Genomic DNA, 12,021 nt, shown 5'->3' on the forward strand with positions numbered 1-12,021 from the left:
CAATACCTCCGCCTGCATGAGGTGGAGCTCCGTAGCGGAAGGAGTCAATGTACGCCTTGATTTTTTCCAAGTCTAAAGAAAAAACAAATATATAATTATATTACAACTACGTTTCATATAGGGTGTAACATAAAATATGTTATAAAAGGCCATCCTTAAAACCTAAACCACCCCCTTCCCCCCACCCCGTTACCTGAATTGTGGGGAGTATCTTCCCAGGAGAATCCTTTTTTTGGTTGGGCGACTACACCCACACAGCAGCATCATCAGCACCCCGGACTGTTTACAAACATTACTACAAGTCCCATCTGCCACCACGGCGGATGAAACTTCTAGAGAGGGTGCCAGCGATCCCTCCACGGTTACCGCTCTGTAGTTCAGCTGCACTTCCTGCCTCAGGTCTGTAGCCCTGCTGTTTCACTGTCGCACGTCAGAGCCTTTATTGCTCATTGGCGGTACTGGAGGGTAAATGTTGAAGGTCAAGGATGTGTCTTAAGTCCAGGTTCACACCATTTTCCAGACCAGATCTGGAACGCAGTGCATTGCGTTTTGTGGCAATTTTGCCGCATTCCAGAGCAGGTTTTATTTTTGCTTTTTATTTTTTTTAAAGCTTAAAATGGGCTTTCAGGTGCGGTCGAGTGCGTTTGCATGCGTCTCCATGCGTTCCAGTGCATTTCAGATCAGAAAGAAAAAAAGACAAGCAGTACGTTTATTTTTTTTGGTCTGGCCCGGAACGGACTGCGCTGGTGTGAACAGAGCCCAGAAATACCATAGGGATGCTTTTTTTGGTCCGGGAACAAACTGTTCTGGTCTGGACATAATCCGGACATTGTGTACACAAGCCATCATGCCAGAATGGGGGTGGGGCTTAATTTTGTCTTGAAAAGACATGAAAACTCCATGCACAGTCTAGACCTAGAATCCAAGGGGTTCCAATAAGATCATTAAAAATGACCACAAAAACATGCAGGCACCAGAGGGCCTCTGTAATAAGCACAAGCAGGCACCAGAGGGTGTCTGTAATAAGCCCAAGCAGGCACCAGAGGGTGTCTGTAATAAGCACAAGCAGGCACCAGAGGGCGTCTGTAATAAGCACAAGCAGGCACCAGAGGGCGTCTGTAATAAGCACATGCAGGCACCAGAGGGCGTCTGTAATAAGCACATGCAGGCACCAGAGGGCCTCTGTAATAAGCACATGCAGGCACCAGAGGGCGTCTGTAATAAGCACAAGCAGGCACCAGAGGGCGTCTGTAATAAGCACATGCCAGCACCAGAGGGTGTCTGTAATACGTAGTGTTCTTTCTTTAGGTGCCTACAATGGAAGAGGCAGTATACTCACCTCTCTGGCTGCCCGTGTCGCCTACCTTTTCTCCATTCCAACGCTGCAGACTCCAGAAAGCACTTTAATATTCAACACTTCTGGGAGTGTAAAATGCCGGCGTTGTACTGTAGTAACATCTGCTGACCCCTATGTCAATGCTGAGTCCTATAGTGCTACAGGGGGTTGAAACCAGTGGGTGTCACAATAAATCCCATATACGAGTAGGATGAAACCACAATCCTTACTTAGGTCTCCAGCTTTGGTGAGCCATCTGCAAGTGAATGGAATCAACCTCCTGACCTAGGAAAATATTCCGGGGTATTACCCTGGTGCATCTATTATTGCCCTGCTAGTAAAGCTGCACATTCTGGCCATTTACAAACGCAAGAGAAAAGTATACACATTTTCCTTACCAATCGCATGGTGCTGCGCTCTTTCCGTCAGCAGCTGAGCGTCGTGCACTCTCTGAGCACCAGATAAGATCTCTTCGCCTCTCATGAACATATCATAGGAGTTTGAGTATTTCTGTGGGAGGGAAAATGATATTATCAATGATATAAAAATGCTATCATTCATAGAATAATGGGCTCACTTTACTAAAACATAATGACAGTTATTTGCAGCAAAGAGAGCAGAAAATAACAGTCACAAAGCTGAAATATAAAGATGGTTATGGACAGAAACAAATGCAAAGAAGGTTTCTTGCTCCTCTTATACTCATTGGGTTCCAGCCAAATCCTTTGAACGATTCTCCTCCTGAGTAATATCTGCTGAATGAATCATGCAAATACATCCTATCATGCTTAAAAAATGTATTTGTTTCTGATTCCAAAGACTTTAATCTCAAACGATCGTTCATTAATTTGTTACCCAGAATGGGTAGCTGAAGTCCTGTAGTATTTCGCCGATTCACAAGTGCACAGGACAAAATGATGCAGAGGCAAGTGTTCAGGACGACCATGACTACTGGATCTAGCACTGGGGGGTGCCAACACTATGACAAAGGCAGCGGATGTCTGTGGCCAAAATAGCCTTTGGTGTCCTTTATACACAGAAGTTTCAAATTCTTATTTGGATGATAAAACTTCAAAATGTCTTGTGAAGATTTTGCCTTTGTTACCCAGTAACGGGAGTAGGAGGAGTCACCAACTCAGATGGATTACCTGCTACTTCTCATATGAAACATAACACAAATCTATTAATCATTTAGTAAACGTAACAACACTATATTGCCAAAAGTATTGGGACCCCCCTCCAAATCGTTGGATTCAGGTGTTCTGTGACATTTCCTCGCTACTAAATATTCCGCGGTCACCTGTTAGCGGTATTATAACAAAGTGGAAGCAACTGGGAAAAACAGCAACTCAGCCACGAAGTGGTAGGCCACGTAAAATGACAGAGCGGGGTCAGCACATGCTGAAGCGCACAGTGCACAGAAGTTGCCAACTGTCTGCACAGTCCATAGCTACAGACCTCCAAACTTCAGATTGGCACAACAACAGTGCGTAGAGAGCTTCATGGAATGGGTTTCCATGGCCGAGCAGCTGCATCCAAGCCTTACATAATATGTTTACTCCACTGCTAATTTCTAAAACTATATTAAATCTCAAATAAGGTTCTAGTTCAGATCAGCAAAATACTGTACATTCCAGCTGCATGTAAATAAAATGACACCTGGTGGCGCAGCAGGTAAGGTGACTGCGCTACAAACACCAGCTTGTGAGTTTGAATCTGGGATTTGCCCACAAGAAAGAAAAAGCCAATCAAATATAGCCTGTCTGATAAACTCCTTAGGTTCTGGCTATGGTGCAGGTAAAATTGGCAACTTGGGTTCTAGAATGAGATCCTAACTAATAGGTTGGACTTGATGGACTAATGTCTTTATTCAACCTCAAATACTATGTAACTATGTAATTTTCTTTAGCAAGCAGCCACAGCCTGGGTGGAAGAGTCTGTCCCCTGCCAGCATGCTGCAGAGTGAGAAGTAGTGATCTCTTTAGAGGTCCAACACACACACACACACACACACACACACACACACACACTACAGAGTCAGAACTAGAGCTCTATAATCTGCACCGCTCATACACCCTGCTGATTGGCAGACCCTAGCTCTTACTTGAGATGATATCCTAAGAAAGAGGTCCTACAAGACCTTGAAATGTTACATCCATTAATTACTACTACTATGCAGTAAGAGTTGGTGGCGTGCTGGACTCTTCCTGCACAGTCTTCCTGGTGGTGCCAATACTGGAAGTGCACCCGTGACTGCAAGGTGACAGGTATGTCAAACGGACACACACTTGACTGTTCATTTACTCTTGTACTTAAAATTCAGCTTGCGCTATGGAGCCCTGTAAACATCAACTTTTTCCAGTAGGAGGTAAGGAGAAACTGGAAAATGTCCAAAGGAGGATAAAGCTCCACCTGCTGGAAATAAGAGTTTACAATATTCATATGCAATATTTTATATTTTTATTGTTTAGTCCCAATCATAAAGAAAACATGAACAAAACCATGATATATTCAATTTAAAGAACCATGTTTTACTAAATCCCACTGCATTCCCTAAAATAGGTCAATTATACATTTTTGTGTGCATTAATTGGGTAGCTTCAGAACTGTTGCACAAGGGGATCCAGAGTAACCTACGGTCGTAAGAAGAGAAGAGAGGCAGCAGAGAAAACGAGAGAAGAGAGGCAGCAGAGAAAGCGAGAGAAGAGAGGCAGCAGAGAAAGCGAGAGAAGAGAGGCAGCAGAGAAAGCGAGAGAAGAGAGGCAGCAGAGAAAGCGAGAGAAGAGAGGCAGCAGAGAAAGCGAGAGAGGCAGCAGAGAATGAGAGAAGAGAGGCAGCAGGGAATGAGAGAAGAGAGGCAGCAGAGAATGAGAGAAGAGAGGCAGCAGAGAAAGGTCGGTTATGAAGCTACCCAATTAATACACGCAAAAATGTATAATTGTTTGCACTCATTCTGTATTCTGATACATTTAAAACAATCTCATGACATGTAAGTATGGTCATTCTAATGTAAATGGTTTCATCCACTTGTTCCTTATGTAAGAAAGAACCATACATGTCTTTCCATGCAATATATTCAGTACATGGTACTCACAGGATCCTGGTGGTCGGGCATGGTGTAGAAGGGTCTCACAGCCAATGGGTACTTGTCCAGGATGTAGAAATCAGTATCATACTGGAAGGAGGAGAGGAAAAAGACAGTGTCAGTAAGGATTGTGTCACACAGTTCATCACAACCCCATGTCCTTATATCATGCATTGCCTGTCCCAGTCTGCATAACAGTACACATACTTGTATATTGGACCATATACTGGCAGCTCAAAAGGGTCAGTATAAACAAAACTCATATCTAAATTTTAGATGCAAGCAACTTTAACCATGCTTGAAGACGTGAAATCAATGCACCTGATTTCCCCACCTCACTCTCCTCTGTGGTCGCTACACGAGGGCGATACTTTCCCTATTTATTTATAAGAATTACATTACATAGACTGCAGCAGATGAGCCAAGAGGCCTGTTGCTACAAAAAAATGAGTATCCAAGGCTGAGGGACCAGGAACCTGGGACAGCTTGTCATTGGAGCTGCCAAAACAAGAAGCTGATGGTGACACAGCCCAATAAAATTAGAAAATGGCAACTGGCCAATCAATCTGATCAGTGGGCTAGCATGGCTGTGCCATAGGGAATTTAGTAACGCGCACTTGTAGTAAGTTATTGTTCCCCTTCCTAGCTTAGTGATAAATGGACAGTGCGGCTTCCAATTTTCTCCTATTGGTGTACACAGTATGAACACGAGACGTTTGGAGCTTCTTGCCATGGTCTGGATCTCTCATGTGCTGCTGTACCAGAGGGAAGAGCAGAGTTACTTCTAGCTGGTGCCCCATTCTCTGCTGCGTGCAATATGTTAAAATGACAAAGCTGGCTGTCTGACATCATGTTTCCAAAACCTGGAACAAGCATGTATCTAACGTACGTCAGAGAAAATCTGGAATATGTCAGAACTTGTTCAAGAATAGTTCAAAGTATGGAAGACAAAGCATCAGCACAGCAGCCAGACAACTATCATTTTCAGAAGGAAATGTCAGCCCCGGTAATCTACATATTTCTCCGAGTGAACTTGGTCTACCCCAGTCATAGTAATATTACCTTTTCCTTGACCAACCGTCCCAAAAGCTTCTCGTTAGGGGTGCTGGAAAACAAGAGGTACATGTTTATACATTATGTACCACAAACACACGTTACAGACTCAGTAACACAATGCTAGGAGGAATGATTATGTGCAATGCGCAGTGGAACCAGGAGGATTTCATCTTCCAGGTGTATGTCCAAGTCATTCTGAAGGGGGCGTGACCCCGGAAACGCGTCAACGACGCCACAATCTAGTGGCACACAGGCTGATTGCAGTCCTGAAACTGCTGTATCCTCGAAACCACCTATACATGCCTTTGTTTGACCTACCATTGTGAGTACCCTTGCACTCTATATTTGTGTCTTTTTAAAATAAAAAATCATCTGCACTAGGGTGGGCGCCCTTCTTTTTCTTTTGTATGTCCAAGTCAGGCTGGCAATTTTGTCAGGGATTTAAAGCTAGCGAAGTGAGCGAATTGCTATAGTCGCCGGCAATTTGTCTCAGCTACAGGTTTAACACACGTTACATCTGTACGTTCCCTTTCACTGCTACAAATCGCTCTCCGTAAGTGTCCACCAGAGGAGAATGCACATCGATGGTCATTGGCGAGCCCCCCCAACAGCTTATGCCTACATTCCTTTGCTCCACCGCTACTTTCAGCCTCGAAAGTCCAAAAAAATACCCGGTACTTTTAGGAATGCAGCAGCATGTGACTCCATCCAAATGATAGCACTGGGTCAATCAGTGCTGTCACATGGGGAGTCCAAAGCCCTGTGTAAGCTCCTGAACTGAGCTTCTCTGCTAGCTCAGTTCAGGAGCTTACACAGGGCTTCCCCATGTGACAGCACTGATTGGCCCAGCGCTGTCAGTTTCACTCTAATGCAGACCTCCACAGATGCATCCGCTCTGTCCTCCTGTGGCCGACGTTGCACATGGGGAGAGGTGCCCCTACCGTTCCCATCTGCGGCATCTGACACATTCAGCCACACGAGCACGTGACACAGGTCAGTGATCCAATCGCGATCTACCATGTTCGCTGTGCGATCAACTGGCAGATCACGATCAGCTCATTGACCCGTGTCCCACCCATTCCCGTCTGCGGCATCTGACACATTCAGCTGCACGAGCACTGTGGGAAGACAGGTCAGTGAGCCGATCGCGATCTACCAGTGTTCGCTGTGCGATCAACTGGTAGAGATCACGATGGACCTATTGGCACCCTGGTTTACAGCATGTTTTGACTTTGGGAATAAACATTATCCAGCTTGTGATATCAGACGTCTGTATGGCCATTGTTTCTGTGAGAAGCTGCAGCGTGCTTTTCTTGCCTGCGCCAACGAGAGGGATGGGGCTGTGTGAACATAGGACAAGGAATATGAGAAGTTGTCTGCTTTGGAAGTAGAATCAATTGCAAATGTCACCAGCACTCCAGCACGAAGCTATACGTCAGTGCAAATCCACTTTATTGATAGATGTCATACAGCCTGTATGACATCTATCAATAAAATATAATATCAATAAAGTGGATTTGCACTGACGTATATCTTCGTGCTAGAGTGCTGGTGACATTTGCAATTGATTCTGGATTTCTAGCGGCGCCATCCGCAGTCACTACAAGCACCAGTTACCCGGGATATCTGGTAAGGAGTGCGGCAAGGTGTATGGAGTATATTGCTTTGTGAGTAGGGCTCTAGTGTTTGTCATTTTTAATTAGCATTATGCACCTGAGGTCTTCTTCATCCCCCATCTCCACACCGGCTTCACGCAGCATCGCTAACCCCTCGCGGTATTCCAGGCGCAGCGTCGGCTCCAGAAATTTGAACGGCTCACTGGGGAACTGCCGACACACAGTCTGGATTTCTGTCTGAAATCTGGAAAATCAGGAATTTACAATACATACACACCTTGCAAATATTCTTTATAAACAGCAGTGAGATGTTACAGTAGATGTTGTAGAGCAAATGTGTATTGACAACTTGGCTTTGCCACTAGAGGGCGATCCTCTACAGGCAAATACTGGGACAACGGTGGTTATAGACCTAATAATCATCCCAGTATGGGGCAAAAATCACCCCTTCTCATATTTTTATTTTGTATAAACATCCCTCTGCTAAGCCACCTATCATTACTAAATTCTAGAGTGCCAACGCCTTCAGCACTGTGCAAAGCAGGAGCATAGAGGACCTTAAACAAAAACCATACTAAAGAGTAAAAACTCAGCCCAAAAGTATAACAAGAGAATCTGCCTGCCAGTCTATTTTAAAGCTGAACTCCGGGGCACAAAGACTCATTTTGGGCAGCACAGTGGCATAGTTGCCTTGCAGCACGGGGGGTCCCTGGGTCAAATCCTGGTCAGAACACTATCAGCAAGGAGTTTGCATGTTCTCCCTGTGCTTGCGTGGGTTTCCTCCGGGTACTCTGGTTTCCTCCCACACTCCAAAGACACGCTGGAAGGTTAATTGACTCCTGTCCATATCGGCCCTGAATGTATGTGAGATAGGGACCTTAGATTGTAAGCTCATTGAGGGCAGGGACTAATGTGAATGTGCACTATGTAAAGTGCTACATAAATTGTCAGCGCTATATAAATACCTGTAATAAATACAAAATAAAACTTAAATATATTCCTGAATAGCCAAAAAGCATACAAATTTACTTTGTGTGCACCAAATGTCTTTGCAAACCCCGTTATCACCTTGTAGAAGTGGCAGTGACATCATCGCTGTGCTGTACTTTACCTGTGCAGACAGCAGAGCTATGGGAAGCTCCACCCACTTTAGGCTGCCTAAACTACAGGAGGGGGCGGAGACAAGACCAGTCACCCTGCACAAGTAGAGAGTGGCTCTGTGCAGGTCCTGTAATAAAGGCCGGTCACTCCTGCTGAGTTGCACACTGGATGACGCAACAGACCATGGAGTTCAGCTTTTAATAAATCATGCGGCCTAGGAGCACACACCCCAGATCCTTGTAATTACCTCCCTTGTTCAAAGCAGCCTCCTCTGTCACACCTGAAATCACTTCCAATGTCCATGGAGGCCTCAACTTTTCTATTTGATGAAGTGGCCAGTATGGTACCCCCATCTACCCCCCCCAACCCCCCCCTGTCCAATGACAGTGTCTTACTTGCCAGGAAGGACAAAGACTCCACATCATCCATGGACTGGGCCCCAAGTTGAGACAATGAGGCACAGGGGGGTCTTTTCTGGACAAGAGGTAATAAGAGGCACCTTCAGGAATACACATTGTGGGCCTTCTCGATGCCCCTTTTCTGCATGACATTGTTTTGCATTACCTCTCCTGCAGTCCCTTGAATATCTGCACCATGGTATCAGCGATCACATCCACCACCTCGTGGTAGTGATAGTTGAATGACATCTCTATATCCAGACCTACAAACTCAGTCAGGTGACGGTGAGTGTTGGAGTCTTCAGCACGGAACACTGTGGAAAAGACGGGCAGCCAGCGGTCAGGAGAACAGCAATCACAGCAAGAAAGCACATTTAGAGAAGTGCACCGGGTTTTGTCCATACCGACCAATCACAAGATGCCATTCTTCTAATGCAGGTTAACCCAATGCATGCATAACTTCATTTACACATTATCTGGCAGGATCAACGGGTATTATTTTGGTAAATGATCGAAGAGATACACAAAGCACTTTCACTGGGATATTTAACAGAACAAATAAGAAGTTCATTGTTGGGGTTTACATACACTTGAATGCAGAACTAGCTAAAAATAAATAGCACATTAAAAGATTTAAAAAAAAAAGTATTTTGCAAATATTCATCTTTATTTCAGAGATTTCCCCTGCAGAACTTTTTTCCAGCATCACTAAACCCATTTTCTATTAGCCCCGGGTCGTATAGGACCTGCCCGAGCCTATGACTGGACAGTGAATGGAGAAACCGCACAGTGATGAGCTCATCTCTCTGCTCTCTCGTATCAGCACGCAAACGGATTGGCTCCTTGTGCTGTTTCTTAATCTCACATTCCAGCCCTGCTGTGCAGGAACTGCAAGAGGCGAATACCAGGTCAATTTCAAGTACTTACATTGCTTGCATTTAAATAAGAGCAAAGGGCCTAGAGATAAACTTGCTTGATTTTGCACACAATCAGTGGGGTGGGTTGCTGGTGGACAGCGACGCCGCTAAGAACCAGGCGGGATGATGTGTATCGGCTCTGCATCTCCCTGCCCAGCTCTTAATAACCTGGGACACTCTGGTTGGTGTCCCACACCAAGCTCCTAGCAATCAGTGATGTCAATGGTTGCCAGAAGCTGAGTGGGACGCTGGAATGAGTGTCTCAGGTCGCCAAGAGCTAGGCAGGGAGTTGTGTATGGCCTTACACATCTCCCTGCCTGGCCCTTGGTAACCTGGGACACTCTGGCCAAAATGGGGGCGGCAGGTGTTCTATCAAAGTTTGTGACTGCGTTAGAATGCGTGACCGGTCACGTGGTCACACATTTTAACGTAATCCCGCCCACTTTCGGTGGTGGCATATGTGACCGGCAAAAGGTGAAGAATTCCATCTCTCGCAGCTGTTTCAGGGCAGATCGGCATCGCAGATGGTATGTGCAGGAGAACCGATTTGCCCTGAAACAGCTGATTGGTTCTGAAATGTCACTTCTATCAGACTTTGTGGAATGTGAGATCGCAGTCACAAAGTCACATTTCAGGACCGATCAGCTTTTCCAGGGCAGATCGTTTCTCCTGCACATACCATCTGCCATGCCGATCTGCCCTGAAACAGCTGCGAGAGATGGAATTCTTCACCCTTTGCCGGTCACATATGCCACCACCGAAAGTGGGTGGGATTACGTTAAAATGTGTGACCACGTGACCGGTCGCACATTCCAACCCAGTCACAATCTTTGATTGAACACAGGCACACTGCAAACATTGTGCAGCAGAGCGGCTCTGCCTACCGCCACCGCCACCCCCCCCACCCAAACGTGACCCAAAGAGATGCCGTCTTATGCAATAGCCTTGGGCCGCCTCATTAAAGGGATGGCCCTGGCTGTGGGGACTGATCTAGAAGCCCAGAGGGAGCCAGGTGAACTGAGAATCAGGTAAGTAAAACAGCTTTATTTGACCCCTTAGACAAAATGAGGACTTAACCCTTGCAGTGGGGGGTCGGGGGTGGGGTAGCCCCACTGCAAGGGTAAGTTTTTTTTATTTACCAGGAGTATTAATGACTACAGAGCTGCATTAAGGTTGTGTCCTTTACATCTCCATAGAGTTCAGCTTTAAGAGAAATGCTTAACTGCCGGTTACTTTTTAGATTAAAAAAAACATTCCATACCAACATAAACCTAACGTGGTTGTAAATGTGCACTGGGAAGGTCAAGTGTTACAGCACTCCCTGTAACAGAATGTGTTATGGCATATTGTTTGGCATTTATGTCTCATGCAGATGTAATTAAACAGTATAACGAGGCCGGTCACCAGGTGGCAAATTACCCACAGAGAACGTCACACTAACGAACCTCAGCTACACGGATTACCTCATTATTGGTTCAGCGGACAATCTTTCAAAAGGTCGGCAGCATCATTATTAGATTTTAACTGCTCTGATGTTCCATCATTAGAGGCGAATATTGCCGTTACAGGCGACGTGCACCAGAGGGCGCCAAACTCCACCACTAGGAGAGGATAGAGCGAGAACAGCAAACGGCTCCGTCATATTCGGGGTTTAGTGGTAGAAGACATCTGAATTCTTAAGAAATCTTTCTCTTTCAAGTTGTTCATAAAAAATAGATTCCTTTTCCCGGGTATTGCACGGTTTCAATATTGCCTCTCATATGAAAAGTGCGATTTGCCTGATCGCCCACGGCTGTTCAGTTTTGCCGCTATTTATAAACTGATGGCTCAGAAATCTGAATTAATGAAATATATCTGAAAAAAGGGTACAAAAACAGGCAAATCTTATTTTTAATGGGCCCTTTAACATTTAACGGCTACGGCTGTTCAAGTTACTTGGTCCAGGAGTTTTAAGGTGAGAATTCTGCGGGTGCCGAGAAGATCTCGTTAAACCTGAATGCTTTTGCACTTATTACCTTATAAAAGTGGCAGTGACATCATCACTCTGCTGCGCATATCCTCTACATAGAGCAGAGCTGTGGGAGAGCCTAGTGGATCCCACCCACTACAGATTGCCTGTTGAAAACGACAGGAGGGGGGCGGAGACAAGACCAGCCAACTTTGCTGACCTGCTTTTGAAAGCAGAATGAAGTTAGAACTCGTTCTCAAACTGAAATGCAAACTCTTTCTGGATCAGTGACACAAGGTTTTGAAGCCAATAGATCAACGTGAAATCCAGGCATTCTATAATTATTCACTATGGTTGGCTGCAATATTCCTACAATCGGGAGCCCCCTCCCCGCAGTACCTCCTCTTCACCACAAGATGTCCTCAGTATTTCAGGTTTTAAACTGGAAGACCAAAGCCGGGTATACACACTTATATCTTCTTTGTTCAACCTACCGGCAGAACAAAGAAAATATAATAGATCCATCAAGGCTCATAAGCATTGATGGACAAATCAACCCCCCCC

At 45.4% G+C, this 12,021-nt stretch overlaps 1 protein-coding gene across 1 annotated transcript in view; it reads right to left on the reverse strand.

Annotated features, from left to right (window-relative positions):
• The window catches only part of DARS (aspartyl-tRNA synthetase), a 94,937-nt gene that overhangs the window by 1,488 nt on the left and 81,428 nt on the right, over window positions 1-12,021 (reverse strand). Inside the window, exons 12-17 of the mRNA XM_018561809.1 lie at window positions 8,759-8,906; window positions 7,191-7,337; window positions 5,484-5,526; window positions 4,431-4,511; window positions 1,735-1,846; window positions 3-72 (exon numbers count right to left, since the gene is read on the reverse strand). Of these exons, the coding sequence (XP_018417311.1) occupies window positions 3-72; window positions 1,735-1,846; window positions 4,431-4,511; window positions 5,484-5,526; window positions 7,191-7,337; window positions 8,759-8,906 (601 nt within the window). The remainder of the gene's footprint in view (window positions 1-2; window positions 73-1,734; window positions 1,847-4,430; window positions 4,512-5,483; window positions 5,527-7,190; window positions 7,338-8,758; window positions 8,907-12,021) is intronic.

The sequence above is a fragment of the Nanorana parkeri genome, unplaced genomic scaffold (assembly GCF_000935625.1).
Source record: "Nanorana parkeri isolate BGI_ZX_2015 unplaced genomic scaffold, ASM93562v1 scaffold545, whole genome shotgun sequence".
Classification (NCBI taxonomy): domain Eukaryota; kingdom Metazoa; phylum Chordata; class Amphibia; order Anura; family Dicroglossidae; genus Nanorana; species Nanorana parkeri.